Source organism: Stegostoma tigrinum, chromosome 18 (genome assembly GCF_030684315.1).
Source record: "Stegostoma tigrinum isolate sSteTig4 chromosome 18, sSteTig4.hap1, whole genome shotgun sequence".
Classification (NCBI taxonomy): Eukaryota; Metazoa; Chordata; class Chondrichthyes; order Orectolobiformes; family Stegostomatidae; genus Stegostoma; species Stegostoma tigrinum.
Genome location: NC_081371.1, coordinates 6515968 through 6539386, shown reverse-complemented (window position 1 = coordinate 6539386; position 23419 = coordinate 6515968). Strand labels below are relative to the sequence as shown.

The following is a 23419-nucleotide window of genomic DNA, read 5'->3' as shown; positions in this document are numbered from 1 at the left end:
AGTCCCTGCTGGAGAATACAGTGGTAACATATTCATCATGGAGGGTCCAAAGTTCCTCTGCTCAAGCATGATTAAAGATGGGCAATAAATCTCTTTTTTTCCAAATGGTGTCCAGGTCACAGGGATAAACTCTCCAAAATTATAAAGTAAGATGTTTTATCCCCCCGCCACGGCCCAGTTGGTTCAGGCAGTGTGCGGTTGAGTTAATCAGATCAGGAATGTCGCAGGTTCCATTGTTATTTTTGGTTGAAACAAACTTTGAGATGCTGGAATTCATCACAAAAGGTTATCAAAACGTTCCAAGCAATAAATGTGCAACTTGAGACTTTCACAGCTGCAGCTTCAACACCAGTTACCTGTACAGTCCCTCCCATCTCCAGTGTAACCAGCCTCACACACACATCGGAAAGAGCCGGGGCTGTTGAAACAGGAGGCCGAGCTGTGACAGTCGTGGCTTCTGCTTTCACATTCATCCACATCTGGGGATTTAGGAAGAAAGGAAGAGTTCATTGGAGGATCTTCAGGTTTGTGAATCTGAAACTTTCTACCTGTGCATAATTTTGGCTTAAACCATATGGCTCTTACATGAGTTGATCCTCCTTTTAGTAAAGACACCATATGGTGTAACACTGAATGACCAGCTCAGGAAGCTCTCAGTTTTCATTCTAGCTTTGCATTATGTGATTGAACTCAGTTCATGGCAGTAATTGTGTGTTAGAACTAGTCTCAGTTCTCCTTGTCTGTGAACGTGAAATCATAAATCAGCAGGAGGAGGTGCCCATTCAGCCCCTTGGACCTGATTCACCATTGAATACAATTGTGGTTAATCTGATCGTGGCACAAAGTCCACATTTTGCCTATACTTGATAATCTTGCTAGAGAAAATTACCAATCATTTTGGCTCCTTACTAATAACCACTATGTTGCATAAGCACACCTGCACACAACACAGCCTGAGCTGTTACTCAAGGTGAAGGTTTCTGCTACAATCCTCGAAGTGCAAGAAATTAACGGGTCTGCTTGGTCTAGTGAGACACATGAAAGCCACTCCATGGTCGAACTTGAAGAGGCTCCTTTAATTAACAAGATGTAGTTTATTGTATGTTTGCAACTAGTTAGAGGTTACACTAATAAGATCAACATTGTTACAGAGGCAATGAGGAGGACTGCATGTTAGATCTCACACTGAGTTCCTAAGCTTCTTCCCACAGGTCCATCTGACATGATCACAGTGGGTGGTACTTATGGCATTCCTCAGCCAATGTTCCTTGGAGCTTAGCCTGTAGCTTCATTGACGGTACACAGCAGCAGCTTCCAGAAGCAGAAACTATGTGCAGAGCCAGCCACTGACAATGCGGCCACACGGCTCAGGAAGAATGTTGGTCCTAAGTACTAACCCCTTTCAGAGCCATGGACTACACATGTGGAAACACAGAGTGAGGTCAGGATAAGGTCTTATTGCAATGGTGCAGTGGAGAATCATCGCCTCGGTGATATATGAGGAATTGCTCCATGTCTGTAGGGCATTTGTGAAATGGTATCACAGGAGTAGGCACCGTCACTGGCATCAGGCAAAGAGGAGGCTTGTGAAAGGGAGCACCTACTGCATGACTTTATGGAGTAAGTTTCTCTCTCCACAGGTGCTGTCTGATCGATTGAGTTTCTCTCGACTTTTTGGGCTTGTTTTGTGCTTCTTTTTTAGCCAATGCATTCAGCGGGTTAGGATTGCACACCAACACTGGAAATCCCTTTTCGACTTGGACACAAATAGATTGAGTGGCAAATATTGACATTAGGTTCGTTTGATAACGAGTAAGATTAGAGGGTTATGTCCAAGTGCCCCCACCTTTTATTTTCTGATTTCCACCACACCCTCCCAACCTGGACATTATTAAACAGAGACCCTCTGAAGATTTCACCAAGTCACATTTACTCATATCTGAATGTCCAAACATGAGGAATGTCACTGTTCATGCGGTGACTTTCATGATAAATAAACCAAACTAGAGATCTGAACTGTGCTAGTCTGGTTTAGAACAATGACACAGTCTCCAGTCTGATCTGGCTGCAGTGTGTTCAGTTCATTCCCCACTGGGTTCCCTGATCCCCATCACACACCTCTACAGACAGATCCATTCCAGGTGTAGCCAGTCCCACAGGAGCATCGGAAACTTCTGTCCTGGTGGATACAGGAGGCATTGGCTCCGCACGGATTGCTCAGGCACACGTCAATCACTGTGCAAATAAAACAAATTAAATGGTTTAGGCAAATCAAAAGATGACTGAATGAAATCTCTCAGCTGTAAAACAGAGTGGCAAAATTGTAAAACTCTAAGTACCACCTGGGTAACGTAAGCAATTATTGGAGGAATGCTCAAACCTAGTGGCTTCTCGAAGCATCATGAAGTTCTCATTCATTGAGATCTATGGAGCACGCATAGTTCTCTTTGTGCTAATTAAGAATTTTAGAATGGTTGCAGTGAAGAGGTGACCATTTGTTTGGTCACGTTTTCTTGAACAGCATTTGAGCTAGTCTCATGTCTGGTGTTCTCCATTTCCCTCCAATATATTTACTTTCAGGGGTTTACCCAATTCCTTTCTCAGGGCATGGTTGGGTCTGCCTTCTCCACAGTCTCGAGCAGTGCATTCCTGATCATACATACTCACAGCATCCAAATGGTTTTCCTCATGTTGCCTTTTGTGACTTGTCCATTCACCTAACATCTGTGTTGTCAGATCTGTATCTCAAGCGGAGGCATTTTCCCCAATGTATTCTCTCGCGATTGTAAACGTTTGCATCAAATCTTCTCACTTTAGGAGAACAACTTTAGCATCTCTAATCCATCCTGTTTTCTGAAGTCTCTAGTCATGCCTGTGAATTTTTTTCTCCATCTGATCTAAAGGCTTCAACAAATCTCCTAAAAATGTGCAGTGTCTCGAATTGCAGACAATAGCAATGCTTATAAATGTTTACCATAACTTACTTCCTTTTGTACTCCATGCCTTTACATATAACACCCAGGATGTCACATGCTCGTTCTTCCAATTTCACAAACTACTGTGTTGCAGTCAAGTATTATGATCCCAGCTGATGTCACTGCTGGACGAGTCAGTTTCCAGCACAAAACATGGCTTGATAGGCCACACGCTTCTTTTATATAATATGATGGTCATTCACTAAAATACAGGCACTTTAGGCTACAGAACTTCTTCAACAATAAAGCAGAACCTTATCTTACAAGCAAAATTATGAATAGTACTAACAAAGCAAATCAGACAGCAGGTGGTGGAGAAAACAAATGGCATGATGTCCTTCCTAGCCAAAGGATTCAAGTACAGGAGCAGGGATGTTTTGCTGGAATTGTACAGGACATTGATGAGCCCACACTTGAGCACTGTGTGCACTTTTGGTCTGCTTATCTGAGGAAGCACGTTCCGGCAGCAGAGAGTGTGCAACAAAGGTTTACCAGACTGATTGCTGAATGGCTTTCCATTTAGGCTGCGCACGAGTGCAACTGCTCCGTTGTTCCATGCATGGCAACTGGCCTTGGTACGCTGGTCAGGAGAGAAGTTGCTGCCACACATAGCTCTCAGAGGCGTGTGCGGCCGGTAAGAAAATTAAACATAACATTGTCTCTGAGCTAGCAAGAACTGCAGATGCTGGAATCAGAGTCAATACAGTGTGGAGCTGGAGGGACACGGCAGGTCAGGCAGCATCAGAAGATGTGGAAAGCTGACATTTCAGGACTCTTCATCAGGACTGCTGTGTTTCTCCAGCTCCACACTGTATTGACTGTTGCTCCTGAGATGGCAGGACTGAAGAGAGGACTATATTCACCGGAGTTTTGAAGAATGAGAAGAGTCTCAGAAACCTATCATTCTAACAAGATTAAAGAGGGTGAATGCAGGAAGGATGCTCCTGATGACAAGGAAGTCCAGAACGAGGAGTCACAATCCATCTCTGGCACAGAGAATTGCAGAGGCCAAAACATTGAACTTTTTCCAAGGAGAAATTAGAACTAAAGGGGAGAAAGTGCGAGCAGGTAATGAGTTAGATGTCCAGCCATGACCATATTGAATAGCTAAGTAGGCTTAAAGGGCTGAACGTCCTACTCCTTTTTACGTTTCTATCTAAACGCAGAACGCAGTTTGGAAGATATTAAAACACATAGTTAGAGCCTCATAGATTACCCAACATCATCATTTCTAGTAATTATTTTCCATATCAAATCTTTAAGTTTGGCTTAATAACTTCACCTCTACTCTCAGTTCCTGATCCCTCAGCCACCACTATCCCTTTTACTCCAGGGGTTTGATCAACGCTGGCAAAGCAATGGCATATTATCAAATGTTTTTTGCAAGTCTGTGCCCCACATCAACATAATGACCCTCTCAGTTACCACACAGAAAACTCAAACACCCTTAAAAAATGTTTTTTGGTCACGTTCCCTATTTTAGTAAAGATTCCACATTCTATCCAGTATTGGAATTTGAAAGCATGATGCCAGTCAAGACCCCCCAACCCGTTCTGATTCAGCTTGGTATAACTGCACCTTTCCAATGGCCCTGCTGGCTGAGCCAGGGTTTAGACAGACCGAGTCAGTCAGATCAGGAAGGTGATAGGATGTAGCTGAAGCGCACTCTGGCGATATTTTCATGACGGAGACAAAGGACTGGAAGTCCACAGTGAATATTCAGAACTGCATAACTCTGTCCAACTCAAAACAATTAACAACGTGATATTTTTGGAAAACTTACACATTTTGGTTTTAAAATACAACACTGAAGTCGTGTCCTCTTCTCCAAAGGAAGTTTTCACAGAAACAGTGACAATGTATGGAGTTGACTCACTCAGACCTGAACAAGGAAAACAATGAAACACATTGATGACCTGTGTACAACTTTAAAGCATACATTGTTAGAAGGTTAAAAGCGGAAGAATCAAAACATAAAATCATAGAATCCCTACAGTGTGGAAACAGGCCCTTCAGCCCAACAAGTCCACACTGTCCCTTGGAGCATCCCACCCAGACCCTTTAACCCACCTAAGCTATCCTTATACATGGCATTTGTTTTGGATTTGGAATGAGCTGCCTGGAAGCGTGGTACAGGCAAATTCAATTATGGCTTTTGACAGGGAGTGAGATTACTAAAGGAGGTCAGGTTCAGTGGCTAGATTTTGGGCTCAGCTGAGTTATTGTTGCAGTGAGTCATCACTGAAACAAATAGCCATTCAGATTCCTTCTGTCCTGTGCCTATTTGCTGATTCTGATGATTTTCTTTCATTCAGTTGTGAGATGTGGCCATCACTGGCCAGGCAGCATTTATTGCCCATCCTTAATTGCTCAGGGGACAGTTAAGACTCAACATAGCTGTGGGTCAGGAGTCATACGTAGGCCAGACCAGGTAAGGATAACAGTTTCCATCCCTAAAGAACATTAGTGAACCAGATGGTTCTTTTTCTCCCCCCAACAATTAGCAATAGTTTCACAGTTATGATTAGACTCTTAATTCCAGGTTATTATTGAATTCAATTTCAATGGAAAAATTCCACCAGCTGCCATGGTGGGATTTGAACCCAGGTCCCCAGAACATTACATGGATCTCTGGATTAATTGTCTAGCGCTAATACCACTCAGCCATCTCCTACCCCTAAAACAAGGGCAGTCCTTACAAGTTATCAAAGACATTATCTGAAATGAGGATGGTGTTTGAAATTGTAATGAGGCCATCACTTGCACACCTATCGTTAGAACTGCCCATGTAGCTGATCCTACTGATCTTTACGTAGAAGTCACATGCCCTCCGTTGTCTCTTTGCTGAGATACACTGATCCTCATACGTAACTTCTCATCTGTGTAGCTATGTAATATATTAGGTTTGATATGTGGTGTATTGTGCATCCTTCTCTTGTGCTACCTTGCTTTCAGTTTCCCAAACCACAATGAATCACTGCATCATCATTAAAATTTCAAATGAGGAAATATCCATCAGGAATCCCATAACCTTTTCCAGAAAATCCAACAATCACTTTTCAGGTTGCAGGCTCCAAAGCCAAGTATCTTTGCTGGTCTCAGTGCAAGCCTTCCTTACACATCATTAACTACGTCTACTCATCGTCATTGTTGGCAATCGCTTGGTAAAGAGTATGATTGCCTATGCCACTGGCCATGGATTCTGTTGGCCCAAGTGTGATCCTATCCTAGTGGAAACTCTAATCACACATTTGACTGGTGTTTCCAAGAGGTGGAAGCAGACCTTGGCCTCAAGATCATCGACATTTCTTTCTCCAGTTCTTTTTCTGCCCCCTTGAAGAATTCTTTCCATTGATACAGAGGTTTCCTTCAAGACACTTTCTTCTCAATGAGTGTCTACCATACAGTGACATCCATGTTGTATTTCTTGAAAGAAGTCTTTGGAGAACCTCTGAAATACTTCCGTTGTCATCCTCTTGTTTGAGTGCCTTCCTTGAGCTGGTTGAGGATGATTTGTTTTGGTGGTCAGAACTCAAGGATCCTACGCACAAGGTAAGCCCAGCAGGGTTGGCTTTGGATGATCACGGACTCAATGCTGGTGCTATTGGCTGCTTTGAGGACACTGATGTTAGTACATCTGTCCTCCCAGCTGATGCATGTCAGACAGTCATACAGATGTATAGCAAAGAAACAGACGCTTTAGTCCAAGTAGTCCATGCCAACCAGGTATCCTAAATTAATCTAATCCCATTTTCCAGCATTTGACCCATTTCCCTCTAAACATTTCCTATTCATGTACCCATCCAGATGCCTTTAGATGTTGTAATTGTACCAGCCTCCACCACTTCCTCTGGCAGCTCATTCCATACACGCACCACCCTTCGTGTGAAAAAGCTGTCCCTTAGGTCCCTTTTAAATCTTTCTCCTTTCATCTTAAACCTATGACCTCTAGTTTTGGCCTCTCTTACTCTAGGGAAAATTCCTTGCCTATTCACTCTGTCCGAGCCCTTCCTGATTTTATAAAACTCTGTAAGGTCACCCCTCAGCCTCTGATGATCCAGAGAAAATAGCCCCAGCCTATTCAGCCTGTCCCTATAGCTCAAACCCTCCAACCCTGGCAACATCCTTGGAAATATTTTCTGAACCCATTCAAGTTTCATAACATCTTCCCTATTGCAGGGAGACTAGAATTGACCTAACTAATATCCTGTACAGCCACAACATGTCCTCTGAACTCCCATACTCACAGGTCATTGTCACAATTAATGCTCTTCCCCTTCATTGACTGTTATTTTATAATCTAAATATAATTATAATCTACAATAATAAGTAAATCGTGTAGGAACATCAATCAAACCCCTTAGCCCATTGAGAAGATGACTGCTATAAAGATAGGACATGAATCTGATAGAAGTGGGTTCTGCAGCAGAATTCAACATGAAGATTAGTGATTTTCTGTCCTAAACCGAGGAGAAATTGCAAGAAAATTTGAAATAATTCAGGAAATAGGTTGCAAAATCACACTGTATTATACCAGATCACTTTGGCTGTGCCTTTAAGGTGAAGAACCTTTACGTCTCTTGCCCTATCCCTGCACACTGTGGTCACACCGCCAGCCCAAACACTAGCCACTGCAGCATTGACCAATCAACCCCAACACCAGTCATTTGATGTCCTCAGAGTTAGTCACCCTGTCTTTACCATTGAGGGTCACTTTGGTATCTGGAGGGAAAGCAATTACATTCTTCTTAGGTCTATCACTGCCGTAAGGACCATAGCTAATGGTGTAGGATGCAATCAGGGCAGTGTCCGTAGCATGCAGATCCCAGCCAATCATGGCAGAAGATGAGGTTATATGGGAAGCCCATATGTTGCTGACAAATCTTGAAGCTGCCAATAAAACAGAGCCTCAGTTAGATTGAGGAAAACATTTCAGTTCTCTAGCTGTGAACAAAAGCCAACTTTGCAACTATAATAAATTGGCTAAATACATACTTGGGAGAGTAGTGACATTAAGATACTGGGAGCGGAGTGTCCATGGAGCGAGTGTATCACATGCGATGGACATGATGTAAGTATTGTCTGGTTCCAACTCTGAAAAGAAATACTCATGATTAACCACAAGTTCCTGAAATCTGCAGTAATTGTTCACTCAATGCGTTGGGTACATAGTTTATCTAATATTATTCTCACAGTCCCAGACTGATCAACCATAAACACGCTCATGGATGGTCTCACATTAACGCTGTCTTCCGGTGATGTACACCAGGGTATCCTTGGAGCATCCCATCCACATTTGTTAGACAGTGACCAACCTCTCGTGGTTGCAATCTCAGGCTAACCTCTGTCCTGAGGTGACACGGGTGTGCAGAGTACTGTGTTGCTGAGCTGTCTGCTTTAACATGCTGTGGGGCTGCAGTGGCTTCCTTCAGCACCGTAAAACCTGCGTGATTCTGAGCAGGAGCACCTATTCAGATTTGCCAGATGATCAGCCCAGTGGGTTCAAGTCCCACTCCTGACATCTCGATACAAAATCTTTGCTCTCATTGCAGCCTCATCACACCTCTGCTCTCAGATGCCTGTAGATGATCCTGCAACATGGTTTTTAAGGAACCAGGGCACTTCTCTCTTGTGCCTTAGGTAATACACATCCCTCAAAAAACATCGCTGCAATAGATTGTCGGATCATTACCACATTGCTGTTTAAGGGAGCTTGGAGGGTAATAATCATTGGCTGCAGCAGGAGCAAGGATTTTTGTACTGAGATGTCTGGAGTGGGACTTGAACCCACCAACTGTAATTCAGAGGCCCCAGTGCTCCCACTGTGGCTTAAAGGATCAATTTATCTAACAGTCCATTATAAAGAGTGACAAACTAATTAACTGTTGAACACCTTGGCATATTCTAAGATCATGACAAGTTTAAGATTTTACTTGGTGTTTTGTGATTTTTTACAGAATGTGAATGTCTGCCCACAGAGATGAAGACCAGTTGACTTCACATCTTACCTGTGATCACTGCCTCTGTACTGACTGAGACGAGGCTGAGCGTGTGGACAATACTGGGGCTCCCAATGCTGTAGTATTGCAGACTGCAGCCCATCAGAGCATTCACACTCCGAAGAGGGGCCCAGGAGATCACAGCACTGGTGGTGGAGACGGAGGTCAAACTCAGATCTTCTGGAATCATTCCCAAAGAGAAAAATGTTAAATTAAAGACACAGAAACCTTGAGAATACTTGAAAATATCAGCAGAAAATGCCCATGGATGAAAAGTAAATTGTTACTTCTTTGATGGCCCTTAAAAACCAAGTAGAAATGACAATTTGTCTCAAATTCATTTTCTTTCAGCCCTTTCCATGTCTTTCCCATGTTGGAGGGTTTGAACTGACAGCTGATCAGTGGGCTCTTTCCACAGCCTCATGCAAGTGATAATCTGGTGGGAACTGGATTGTCTGCCCCAATAGATCTCATCTGAAATTACATTCTGAAGAAAATCAGTGGAATGAACATTGAAAAGATTCTCACACGAGCGGATGATCCACTCCAGCCCAATATCACCCATGCACAATCTCGAGAATTTACTGCACTGAATAATGAGTGTCTGTTCACAAATGGGGAGGCGTCAGATGCACAGATGAACCTGTCCACTCTTAACAATCGGCTTCCAGTGGAGAAAGGAAGGGGTGGGGAAGCTTAGGTGGTGGAAAACTCGGACTGACTTCCTTCCCTAACTCTACTGACGATTTAACATCTTTAGCCGAGATCACTACTGAAGCAGTGGAGAACATGAAGGCTCTTGATGGCTGAGCAGCTCGCTGAATGGGCCACCTGACTACTGAGGAAGTTGAAATTAGCAGCATTCCAGGATGAAAACTGCATTGCATGACATTAGTAGTCGAATGTTTGTGGGCTGCTGCATACACATTAGTGCCCACTGTTTTAATCACAGTACAACTGCTTACAATACTGTTAACCCATCTATTGCTAACAGAGTTACAGATCCACAATTTTGATAGTCTAACTGCAGCACAGCAGGAGAGCGAATTAGGTGATGAGGAACATTGTGTGAAGAGCTACCGTTAGCTCATCCCACTGATACCTGGATCCTCTTCAGCCTGACCAATGTAGCTGGGTTCAGTGCTTGGCTGTTTATCAGCTCGGCCAATATTCACTAAGAAATAACTGGGAGACTTTCAGCCCATAGCCCATGACACCTCTTTCATTTTTGAAGAACACAAGAACTAGGAGCAGGAGTAGGCCGTCCGCCCCTCGAGCCCGCTCCCCCATTCAATAAGATCATGGCTGATCTTTTCGTGTACTCAGATCCACTTACGCGCGTTCTCACTGTATCCCTTAATTCCTTTATTCTTCAAAAAATATCTACCCTAGCCTTAAAAACATTTACTGAAGTTGTGTCAACTACTTCACTGGGCAAGGAATTCCATAGATTAACAACCCTCTAGGTGAAGAAGATCCTTCTCAATTTAGTCCTAAATCTGCTCGCTCTAATCTTGAGGCTATGCCCTCTTGTCAGAGCTTCACCTGCCAGTGGGAACATCCTCTCTCCTTCTATCTTATCTATTCCCTTCATAATTTTATATAAGATTTTCTATAAGATCCCTCCTCAACCTGCTGAATTTCAATGAATATTATCTCAATCTACTCAGTCCCTCCTCATAAGCCAACCCCCTCAACTCGGGAATCAACCTATTGAACCTCCTCCGCACCCCCTCCAGCGCCAGTACATCCTTTCTCAAGTAAGGAGACCAAAACTGCACACAGTACTCCAGGTGTGGCCTCACCAGAAGAAGAATGGTACATTTTAGTTGCATTAAGTTCCTGTTAGACTACACCAGTTAACTCTGTTCAAGTTTGAGGCACTGCATCTTAGAAAGTGTAAATGGAGGTCGATATTTTTGCCTGAATGATTCAGAGATGCAGTGGGTGAAATTATGGTGGTTGGCTGCAGAAATGTGGCTTGATCATAAGATACTGGGTATATTGAAAGATATTTCCTTCAGTATGAGAGACGGAGGGCCAAACAAATCCACAGGATCATAAACATAAAATTAGAAATAGGCTGTCAAGATTGAAATCAGGAAAGACTTCTACTGTGCAAAGTGGAGGAGAGATTTATGGATTGAGAGTCAATAGTTGCTCTTCAGACTGGAATTGATCACATTTCATTGAATAAGACCAGCAGTTGAGAGATGGAGCAAAAGATGGGTACATGGAGCTTGAGGGGCACATGAATATGATCTAATGACTGGGTGAATTGGCTGGGGTCTGCATTGAACTTCTCCTGCAATAGTGTTAGGATATGAGCACAGTCTTCTATTCTGGCTATCAGTCTATATGCAACCTGCAAACAGCAGAACTGTGCAGTGTAAGCATCTCAGAGTGACACCACTGATAGTCTGTCTTCAGCCCAACTGCAGATACTAAAGAACCACAGTAATGCAGAACCAGTTTTTATCTGTCACCTTCATTTGCCTTCATTTCCTCCGTAGTGGAATGTACATGGGGTCGAGTTCAATGAGTTCAATACTTACTCAGTTCAATCCTCATGGACATGGAGAACCATGACTTCAACTGGGGCAACACCAAGATTCTGGGACAGGCTAGGCAGAGACAGGCACGAGAATTCCTGGAAGCATGGTACTCCATGAAGCATGCTATTTATAAACACATGGAACTTGACCCCATATACATTCCACTACGAAGGAAACCTGGAAGTGAGGCAATCCATCGCAATGGGCCCCAGAGTTTAACTGCCAAGTGGGAAAACACACCGATGCTTCAGAGGCTGCACTGAGGATGTTACCAAGCACGGTAATGAAATGTCTGCGAAACAAGAAACCAGTTTGGCGAGCCAACCAACTTCAACACCCACAACCCGAGCTACAGATCTACTCCAAAACCTTAGAGAACAGAGAACGCTGCTTTATCAATGAGTTGATTTCACGTTGGTAGATTACGTGGCTGGAATGGGAATTGATTTCACTTGACGCGTGCACTAAGATCATTAGTTTCATCTCTCATCTAATTCAGCAATCAACAATCTGTCATTTTTCTCAATATCTTCAATATAGCTTGTAGGAACATTTAAGTACCTAGTCTTGAGGGAAGCTTTCTTTAGCTCCTGATCAAGGCTTAGCTCATGATGAGAACAGCATTGAGAGGAGAGTGTTCTACAATGTTTCTGATATTGCTTTTGTCAAGCAGCCAGAAGACAGCTTTGCTCTTGGCCAAATTAACCAGTTACCCTGGCGATAACTTACTGAGCTACATTGTACCTCCCCTGCCCAACTGTGCTTTGCATCAAGTTGTTTCCAAATACTGGCCTGAATGATGGAGATTTGTCTGAGAACGCACGACTTGACTTTGTGGAACAGTAACAAAAGAAGAGAACTGAAAATGCTCACCAGGGTAGGTCTTGAAGGTAAAAGGCTGAGTGGTCACCAGGCCATCTGAGGAGGTGTTTACCTGGATCACAGCGGTACACAGTGACAGGGGACCCAGACCTGCAATTTCAGGCACATTAGTCACAGAGACCACGTACAAAACATACAAATGTTAATTTCCATTAACACCCCTCCGAGTTTCTCATGTATCTAAGTGGTTGAAACTGTTGCCATGGAGGATTGAGGCAGATTTGAAATGTCCAATACTCCATCCCTGCTGCCTGCTCCTCTGATCATCTTAGATCCTCTTAAACCTGAGCCGATCCAAAACTTGACTAACCGTGTCCAGTGTTGATCACCCATTGCTCCCATACTTTCGGACCTATCCTGGCTACCCATTCAGCAATAATTCAAATTTTAAGTTTAATGTCCTTAATTTTAATCCTTTCTTGGCCTTCACTTGCCTTATCTCTATACTTTGTTCTAGTCCAAAGTACTGTAATTATCTAGACTACTCAAATTCAGACTTATCAGCATGCCCAATTTTTATTTTGTCACCAAATTAAATCCAGGCATTAGCACTGAAATTCTCTCCCTAAACCCCTTCATATGTCTTCTCTCCATTAAATCATTCCTTAAAATCTCTCTCTACAGAGAAGCTTTTAGCTCTTGCCCTAAGTATTGGTATTTTGTGTTCTTTCCTGTGGAGTACCTTGATACATTTTACAATGTTATCGGAACTATACAAATATACTTTGTTCTTATTACCTAAGTTATTATCAGCATGCGTTTCTGTTAATTTCATTCCAGTTTCATTGAGAAGATTGTCAAATACCTCAAACGGTCTGTGGTTCGGCCTACTGGATTGTTAAATGATTGCAGCCAGCAAAAGCACCTCATAGACAGACATCCCCAATAATGAAGGAAACCAGAACTCAGTTCCTGAAGGCACTTGTTCGGTAAATGTCATTGATGTCGGACTTCAGTGCCCAGGATTCGTTAGTTTCTCACTTCCCTTTAAGCTAGAAATCCCAAAGCTCAGCTCAAGCTGTGCCTTTCCTCCCAACTCCGGTACCATCCTGTGTCAATCTAACTGACCCCTTGCCACTCTCTGTATGAAGACAGTGAGCCGGAATGTGGACGTATCTCGGCAATGATGACCCACTTTGCTGGAAAACCAGCAAATCCTGTAAATGTACTGCTGCATACAAGGGTGGGTTTCTTGTGTAATTAACAGGAGGGTAGATATGGTTGAGATTAGCCATGATTGCATCAAGTGATGGAGCAGGCTCATGGGGTTAATTTGTCGATTTCTACACTTATTTCTTATGATCCAATAATAGTCAATATCTTTAGGACAGAATAAAGGGCTAAAAAAGGCAGAAACCTCGCAAAACAGGCAAATGCAACTTAGAGTCACACAGATTGGAAACAGGCCCTTCGGTCCAACCAGTCCATGTTGACCATAATCCTGAACTAAACTAGTCCTCCCTGCCTGCTCCTCGCCCACATCCCTCCAAACATGCCCTATTCATGACCTTATCCAAATGTCTTTTAAATGTTGTAATTGTACCTACATCCACCACTTCCTCTGAAAGTTCATTCCACACATGAACCACTTTGTGTTATGGCTTTTTGTTTTAAATAGGTCCCTCGTCTTGAAATCCCCCACCCTAGGGAAAATATACTGGCCATTCGCCTTATCTGTACCTGACATGATTTTATAAACTTCTATAAAGTCACCCCTCAACCTCCTACTCTCTAGTGGAAGTAGTCCCAGCCTATCGCCTCTCCCTTTAACTCTCCCTCCATTCCCAGCAACATCCTGGAAAATCTTTTCTGAACCATCTCCAGCTTAATAATATCCTTCCTATCATAGGGCGACCAGAGCTGGTCACAATACTCCAGAAGAGGCCTCACCAATGTCCTGTACAACCTCAACATGATGTTCTAAACAACTCAGATAACAGCATCATCAAGCTGGTTACTGACATGGTTGAAGCAGGTTTCGCAGGCCAAGCCATGACTCCTCATTTCTTGAAAGCAGATCACAACATGCTCAGCGGTCTCTAATGGCAGATGTCTAAGTGAGATCTGAAATACTTACCAGTTAAAAGTAAATTGGTGGTGTTTCCAGGCTGGTACATTTGCAGCTGGATGGCCCCGCTGATATAGTTTGAGCAGTTTGTATTAATTTGGTAGTTGAGAATCTCAGTTCCCGGTATTGGGATGACCGTCCATCTCAATGTGACATTGGGCCCTGTGACATTGGCTGTTACAGCTTGCACTATGTTCTTGAGCTCTGGGGAAGAAGTGGAGAGGTAGACAGCTTGTTAAAATTCAGACTTCACTGCAAAGCAAGTGCATGCACAGCTAGAACAGGCATTGGCCACTTCTGACTGACTAGGAGTACAACTGCAAGCTTTGACAATTATTTACAGTATCATAAGAGAAAAGGGCACATTTGGAGTTAACAACATCTCCTTGGTAAAATTCTGAGATAACTAATATTGAAATTAGGTGAGAACCCCCAACTGTAACAGCACGAGTAATGCGAAGATCTGCTGATCCATGAATTATAACATTCTACAAGAAGCACCTTAGGGACTCTCCAAGTTTCCTTGAAAGCACCTTGCAAACCCATCAATACTTCCAACTAGAAGGACAAAGACAACAGATGCACAAGAATGCCAGAAAATGCAAGTGTTCCACCAAGACACTGAGTATCTGGCTTCGAATTATATTGCCATTCCTTCACCGTCTCTGGGTCTGAACCCTAAACTCCCTCTCTTGAGCATTATGAATGCCTCTAAACCCCAGAGAATATGAATAGAGATTAGCAACCAACTTAAAATAGGGAATGCAAAAAATCTTCTACAGACACACAATTTGTAAAAGCAAGATAAAGGAGGAGGTATATAGCCAACTGGGGACCAAAACAGGAGTTTGCACATGGAAGCACGGGCATAATTGAGGTAATCAATTAATTCTTGCTAACTGCCTACACCAAGGACAGAGATACTACACAGACCATGGAGAAAGGCAATTAATTCAATTACTACAAGAGGCTAAAATCAGCTGATCCATGAATTCTAACATTTTACAAGATGCACTGAATGGTCTCACCAAGATTCCTTGAAAGCAGCTCGCATACCCATCAATACTTCTGACCGAAAGGACAAAGACAAGAGATGCACAGGAATGCATGCACTTCAATTCTTAAAGCATGTGATCAGCTGTGATGCATTCAAGGATTGTGAGGCAAGTGTTAACTGAATTGCAGAGGCATTAGTCATTTTTGTTAAGCCTTTCTTAGGGTCAAGGCTGGTGTAAGAGTAGTGTAGGATTGCAAATCTGACAGCCCTGCAGAAAAAATGATGTCGATACCAGTCGAGCAATGACAGGCCAAGCAGGTTAACTTCAGTGTTGGGGAAACGCAGAAATAATAATTTGAGCAAAACTAACTGTTATGATGGTAACACTGGGCAAAACAGATTCTGGAGCAAAACCTGTTGATAAACCGCAAGTTTTATTTTTTCCATTTGTTTGCCAATGTGGCCAATTACAGAACATAATCACAAGAAGCTGTCAATTTAGTTTTGACAGTAAGAAATCACATACAAAAGGGAATAAAAGTACCAACTATTGTAAGAACAAACTGATACAGTCATAGAGATAATAAAATGTGAGGCTGGATGAACACAGCAGGCCAGCAGCATCTCAGGAGCACAAAAGCTGACGTTTCGGGCCTAGACCCTCCTCTGATGAAGGGTCTAGGCCCGAAACGTCAGCTTTTGTGCTCCTGAGATACTGCTGGGCCTGCTGTGTTCATCCAGCCTCACATTTTATTATCTTGGATTCTCCAGCATCTGCAGTTCCCATTAGCACAGTCATAGAGATGTACAGCGTGGAAACAGACTCTTCGGTCTGACTTGTCCAAACCGACTAGATATCCTGAATTAATCTAATCCCATTTGCCAGCATTTGGCCCGTATCCCTCTGAACCCTTCCTATTCATGTATCCGTCCAGATGCCTTTTAAATGTTGTAATTGTACCAGCCTCCACCACTTCCTCTGGCAGCTCATTCCACACACACACTACCCTCTGTGTGAAAAGATTTTCCCTTAGGTCCTTTTTAAATCTTTTCCCTCTCAACTTAAACATATACCGTCTCAATTTACGTCAACACCACACTCAGAACAAATCTAAAATGAAGTTAAAACCATATCATCTTGATGTGCACAATACAGAAATACAAATGTAAAACTACACAAAAGACTTCTAATTTTGAACTTAAATTTTCAAATTTTAATACTACATGCGTGCCACATGAACAAATGAGGAAATTAATTAATAAAAATCAACATGGAACTCTTAAGGGAAAAGTAAACTTATCTAACTGCCTGGAGATTTAAAAAAAACAGTGAGTCAATACAGGCTTGATGGGCTGAACAGTCTCTTCTGTCCTCTATGACGCTACGATCGAGGATTGATGAGGGCAACACTGTTGATGTCAAACACATGGATTTCCCAAAGGCATTTGTCACAACTCTGCACAACTTTGTGAGCGAAGTTACAGCTACATGGATACAGATTTGGCTGAACAACAGGAGCCAGAATACTGTGAATGCTCTCCAGGGTAGAGGAAGATTTGCGGTGGAGTTCCTCAGGGGTCAGAGTTGAGAACAACATAGCACAGATCGAAACTAATTAGCAAAAATGATATGAAAAAGAGATTTCTCCCACAGTAAGGTCTCCAAGTTTAGGAGGCACTGCCTGAAAGTTTGGTGGAGGTCGATTATAAATGAGGCATGTGAAATGCTCAGGGTTATAGGGAAAAGGCAGAAAAAGGTTCCAAGTCAAATCTGCATTTGGAGAGCTTACTTGATGTGCTGAATGGCCTCCTTTTGTATTTAGCAATCTTGTAATTTACCTGGAGAGGCAAAGCAATCCAACTGCATTCCTGTATCACAAACTGAAATCTGTTCCAAAAGCTCAAACATCTCAACATGAAGCAGCGACATAACTTGAAGGAAGGGAGCTCACTAATGTTTGATGTTTAATTTTTCAAGTGGACTTGACCTTCTGACACAGAGCTCAATTAATACAATAAAATTCTGACAGACTTAGCATCTTGTGCTATTTGCAGAGTGTTGACAGAACTGTGAGTAGGTAGTTCAGTGAAATCAAATGGTCAATTTTTCAAGTGGACTTAAACCCTTGACCTCCTGACACACAGCTCAATGAGCTACTGACTGAGCCAAGCTCTCACACAACGATCTAGGCTCTAGGCAATTTCCAGTGCTCAGCTGCAGCTCCATCAGGCTCCAAACACAAACTGGGACAGTATAAAAACTGGCTTCAGTGGAGAGAAATGCATGTGGTGCGAGTGCCTTACCGTAACACCTGGGACCTGATCTCCTCCAGCCTGGTTTGCAGCGACATACCAGGGACCCGGAGCTATCTGTGTGACAAGCGGCATTGACGTCACAACTCAGGCTCTGGCATAGACGTGGCACTGCAAAACCAAGGGCACACAGGGATATTAATGTGTTCACACAGTGAAGGGACAAGTCAGGGAATGGCCAGGCCCTGAGTCAGGGCAGAACTTTCCCTGCCCCTCCCATTAAAAGCACATTCATTTAAGGAAAACATGTTATCAAAATCTACAATGGGGACAGCCCTGACTTGTGACTGCTGATGTAAAACAGGCCACATTGTTTCAGTCACACATTTTACATGACTCTCCCATTGCCCACAATAAAAATAGGTAGTAATGTACAATGTACAGTTATTAAAAAAAATCATTAAGGTAATGTAGGTCTTCACAGTGTAACATTAGGGTGCGATTATGAAATTGAGCACAAACAAACACAGAAGGCTGGCTCCTTATCTCTGTTTTATAGGAACACGGTTTCTTAACACAAAGGCCAATTTGTGGATCCACAATAACATGGATATGCAATATTGCTGTTCCAGAATGTCATAGTGTTTAAATATCTGGCAAAGAGAGAGGGAGAATTTCCAAAACACTTTCTCTGTGTTCCCTCACTGAATCATCGCAACGTACTCCACAGGAGGGAACAATTCAGTCCATTGTGTCATTTGTTGAACTAATCCTGAGGCATCATGGGTCTGTTCCTCATGTGTTCCGTCAACATTCTAGATACAATATTGACCTAAGAATTATATACAATGTTCTTAATGTAGCAGGCAAACGTGATCTAATTAACTTGAAATTGCCTTCTTTTACAATATTGTTCCAATGTGAAGCCCCAGTTCTCAGTTTACCCTGGAGAATGCTGTCAAGGGGCCAGAGGTGGGCACAGTGAATAATCAGTAAAGAATTAAATAAAACTCACCCATTTCATAGTAAATTCTGAACCTTGTGTTCGGCACATTTGGGACAGAGTGGAAATGGACCCAGGAGTCTGCGCAGTTGGAGAGGTCAAAGGTCGTGATGTTCAAGTGTTTCTTGGTCAGTGTGAACCGTTTGTGTCGCTCGGGATCTGTTCCACATCCGAAGGAGATGTAATCCTCCCAGGACTCCATAGACAGTGACTCCACCCGGAATCGGATTCCTGTGTGGAATAACAATATGGACACTTTTAAGTGGAAGCCATAGTCTGTAGTGTTCATGGGGTGCACTGAATACTTTGCACATAGATAAGGATACAACGAATAATCAGTAGGAGCTACTGCACCTGAGTCAGAGTCAAAAATAAGGTGCGTTTCGGTCCCTTTTCAGATGCACAAGTGCACAGTCTAGAGTGGGGGTCAACAGGAACAAGTAATGCTTGCAAGACATCGAAAAACAAGACAGCAAGACACCTGACAGTGTATCAGGTCAGATTATTTGGAAGAACTGCAGGAATGTCCATGCTGTAACAATGGCTCTTGTTCTCCTTCAAGGATCAGTAAGGAACTCTCTGGAATTCTTGCCACTCCCAATCGTGGAGATAGACTTGAAGCTGCACGATTGCCAGTTACCTGGGGTTTGGGAGTCAATGTGTCACAATGTGGCCGACAGGGATAGCCCGCGGGGACCAGACACCTTCCTGCCTTTGCGGATGTTACTCTTTAAGGAATATCTTTCATGTTTTCAGGCTGTCCAGAGAACTTCACCAAAGATTAATTTCATTGAACAGTCTTTGTCAGTGTTAGAGACGCAGTTCCCTTCCATGGTCAACCAGAACTGCCCCAACATTGACTGGAAAACAAACGATGCTCTGAATTTTCTGAAGAAGGGTCCAGACCTGAAGTGTCAGCCTTCCTGCTCCTCTGATGCTGCTTGGCCTGCTGCGTTCATCCAGCTCTACACCTTGCTATCTCAGGTGCTCATTGTGAACATTAGTGAACCAGATGGGTTTTTCCTGACAATTGGCACTGTATTCATGGTCATCATTAGGTTCTTAATTCCAGATGTTTATGAAATTCAAATTCTACCATTTGCCATGGTGGGATTTGAGCCTGGGTCTCCAGAACATTACCTCAGTTTCCGGAACAGTCCAGTGATAATACCCCTCGGCCATGGCCTCCGTGTGAATTAGTGGCAGTTCATTTTGTTTTAAATAAAGCGCAGAATTTTTGGTGTTGTGTCTTGTGGTGGTCATGTCAGGAGGCTATAGATCAAAATCCACCTGCTCCACAAGTGGGCTGCAACACTTTGAAACAGGTTTATTTTTAAAAAAAGATCTGGAATCTTCCCTCTCTCCATACCCTTGCTTCATTTATGTTGTTGTTGCACGGCCCCTGGTAAAGTTGCTTGCTAGTGTGACTTGTTTTGATTGGGTGATTTGGCACTAGCTTATATTAAAAGAAAGACTGCATAGTGACTTTCGATAGAATTGGGGAACTCAAGTTAACCTCCATCAGAACTGCGCAGCTGCAGTGCATTATCTCCCCCACCAAATGCATTTTAATTTAATTCTCTACTTCTCTCAGTTTTGTCGGTGCTCTACTGTCTCTGGTGGGCAATGTTCGTAATTCAGAAACCAAAAGAACTGCAGATGCTATAAATCAGGAACGAAAACAGAAGTTGCTGGAAAAGCTCAATTCTGAGGAAGGGTCACTGGACCCGAAACATTAACTCTGATTTTTTCTTTTCTTCACAGATGCCACCAGGCCTGCTGAGTTTTTCCTGCAACTTCTGTTAATGTTTGCAGTTCTTTTGTTTTGATTGGTGGATTCACATCAAAAAGCCAGGGTTTTGAGCACCCGTTAATTATTACTTAGTCAATCAAGTGAATTGATGGGTGAGTTTTTCAAAGTTACATTAAAGTATTTGTTCTTGGGCTAGTGTAAAGGAACCATCAGCAGGTTCGGGCAATAGGCCATGGAGAGGATGATAAACCTGACTGTCTGCCCCATTTGCATGGCTACGTTTGTGCCCAGGAGTCCTTAGGAGGAGGAGACCAGGCCCATCAACACGCTCAAAGGTTTCAGTGAGAGGTGGGCACTGCAATATTTCCTCCTCCAATACTACTTTGATTTTGATCCCTCCTTTCTTTTCCAGATTTTGTTTATTTTAACAGTTGCCCAATGGGTCAATTGTTACTTGTTTATTTGATTAATTCAGTGATTTGGTAGTGGGCCTACAAGAAAAAAAGAAATAGATTCTTCCCCGAGATGGTGGAAACAGAAGGGCACCCGAACAGGGAAACCATCTTGAAAGAATAACCTGTTGTTTTTATTACTCTATGGACTTACAGTGACATCCTTGTAAATCTCTGAAAGTCATTTGCTGCTTAATTCAATATATGGATATCAGTCTGTGAAAAGTTTCTGTTGTAATATAGGCAAAGGTGGCAGCCAATTTGCGCAGAGCTAACCATCGATAGGTTAAGTGGCACAGAATCTGTTATTGGTGGTGATAGAGTTTGGCTTATAAATGAGGCCATTGGGAGGCTACTGCTTGCTTTAGAACTGGAGTCAATATCAGACCTGAACAGGCTCCACTTCTGAAGAAGGTTAAGCTGAAGACCTCAGGTGAACAGAACAGGCCCAATGATAGCATTTCAAAGTAACACTGAGGTGTGTCTATTGACATGTTTGACAACATCTGTCCTCTGGTAAACATAACTAAACTGGATTGCCAACTAATTTATCTCATAGCAGTTTACTGGACCTTGCTGTGTGCAAATTGTTTCTTATGTATTCTACAGAACTTAAGTAATCGTACTTCAAAAGTTCAATCTTGGCTTTTTAATGCTTTGATACATCATCAGATCATGATAGGTGCTGTATAGCTGTACGGTTTTGTTTTCCACATGGTGGTGGTGGTGGTACGAGGAACAATATAAATGTTACAGATCATCTCAGCTGCATCATTTTAAATAATTTCATAAGATTTCCTCTCTTCAGCTACATTCTGTTGCCAATGACACAGGCAGGAGCTTTAGCTCTGGCACTGGAAGAAACAATGCCATAAGCCCATCAAAATTATGGCAATAACTCTGGCTATGAAAAATTGCCAGACTCGGGCCAAGTTCGCATATACCACCCATCCAACGTCCTGCAGGAGCTAAAGTTGGCTTGTCAACCCTTCCAGATTATTCCAGGCTTAAGGTTAATACCTCCGGAACGCCTTTCATTTTCCTCAAAAATCGACTCCCAGCAACCGGCAAAGTAGCAGCAATTCCAGGATGTGGTGTGAATGAATTGCACGTGTGTATGAACTAGTGAAAACCACAGGATAGCGTGGTTTCTGGGGTGCAGGGAATTGTGGGTGCTTTTGCAGCCATTAATCACTGACTGCCATGAAGATTGACCTATGAAAGGACGTACGGGGAAGGAAGTCATGTGATCAAAGTGTGCAATTCACAGTTCAACTAGAATTTGGCAACTCCAGGCCTGATGGAGAACCATCTCACACATTGGTGCATCAAGTCAATGTCTCTAATTTTACCCACGGGAATAGAGTTTCCATTTACCTGTGTATTTTCGAGTGGCGTTAGACAACTGGGCCATGTTGAAGAACCAGTACATGTCTGCACTGTTCTGGTACAGACTCGGGAAGTTATTGGACACGATAAAGCCTGATACACACGGACAGGGATTGCCTGAAAGAGCCGGCTGATCCGCTGTTCCTGGAATAATTTCTGGTGGGCAAAAACAACCTAGAAACAGAGAAGGAAAACATGAAGTGGTTAGATAAGTTTGGCTTTTTGTAATAGCTTTGGTTGTTCTCACCTATGCTCTACTGCAGTGCTTCATGAATCATCAAAGCCTGGGCTCACTTAAGAGTGAGGTAGATATAAACAAGTAGAATAAATGGGAAAGTAAAATATTTAACTCTCAAAACAAACATTCATTAAACTCTCAATTCCTCATGCATGTTGTGTTAATGTTGCATAAATCTTTCTTCACCTTTAACTTCGGATTTTTTTATGCCTGCTTTCTTTGACTTCGGAACCTTTCCAATTGTTTCTTATTGATGGTCTGTTCTAAGTCCGTTGTTGGACCCCTATCGAGAATCTGCTTGGGGAGGTATGTTGTGTTGCATTTTCATGACAAGTTCTGAAAGTGTTTGTGTCACTTTCTGATTTGCGTCAAGTCAATCAGTGTGTGTGAAATTTCTGAGTGACTTCTCTCCTGCTGAAGGATGCGTTTTGGACATAATGATATCTGTGACAATCTTTATAATGGTGAGAAAATAAATCACAGTAAGAAACAAAGATAACAAAGTGTGGAGCTGGATGAACACAGCAGGCCAAGCAGCATCTCAGGAGCACAAAAGCTGACGTTTTGGGCCTAGACCCTTCATCAGAGAGGGGGATGGGGAGAGGGTTCTGGAATAAATAGGGAGAGAGGGGGAGGCGGACTGAAGATGGAGAGAAAAGAAGATAGGTGGAGCGAGTATAGGTGGGGAGGTAGGGAGGGGATAGGTCAGTCCAGGGAAGACGGACAGGTCAAGGAGGCGGGATGAGGTTAGTAGGTAGGAGATGGAGGTGCAGCTTGGGGTGGGAGGAAGGGATGGGTGAGAGGAAGAACAGGTTAGGGAAGCGGGGACAGGCTGGGCTGGTTTTGCGATGCAGT

At 42.9% G+C, this 23419-nt stretch overlaps 1 protein-coding gene across 1 annotated transcript in view; it reads right to left on the bottom strand.

Annotated features, from left to right (window-relative positions):
* Positions 1-234: 234 nt before the first annotated feature.
* Positions 235-23419, bottom strand: part of LOC125460920 (uncharacterized) — an 83433-nt gene continuing 60248 nt past the window's right edge. The window contains exons 25-35 of the mRNA XM_059652623.1: positions 22315-22500; positions 18745-18963; positions 17781-17900; positions 14489-14683; positions 12403-12501; positions 8984-9154; positions 7971-8069; positions 7677-7865; positions 4759-4857; positions 2119-2235; positions 235-479 (exon numbers count right to left, since the gene is read on the bottom strand). Of these exons, the coding sequence (XP_059508606.1) occupies positions 343-479; positions 2119-2235; positions 4759-4857; positions 7677-7865; positions 7971-8069; positions 8984-9154; positions 12403-12501; positions 14489-14683; positions 17781-17900; positions 18745-18963; positions 22315-22500 (1631 nt within the window). The 3' untranslated portion in view covers positions 235-342. The remainder of the gene's footprint in view (positions 480-2118; positions 2236-4758; positions 4858-7676; positions 7866-7970; positions 8070-8983; positions 9155-12402; positions 12502-14488; positions 14684-17780; positions 17901-18744; positions 18964-22314; positions 22501-23419) is intronic.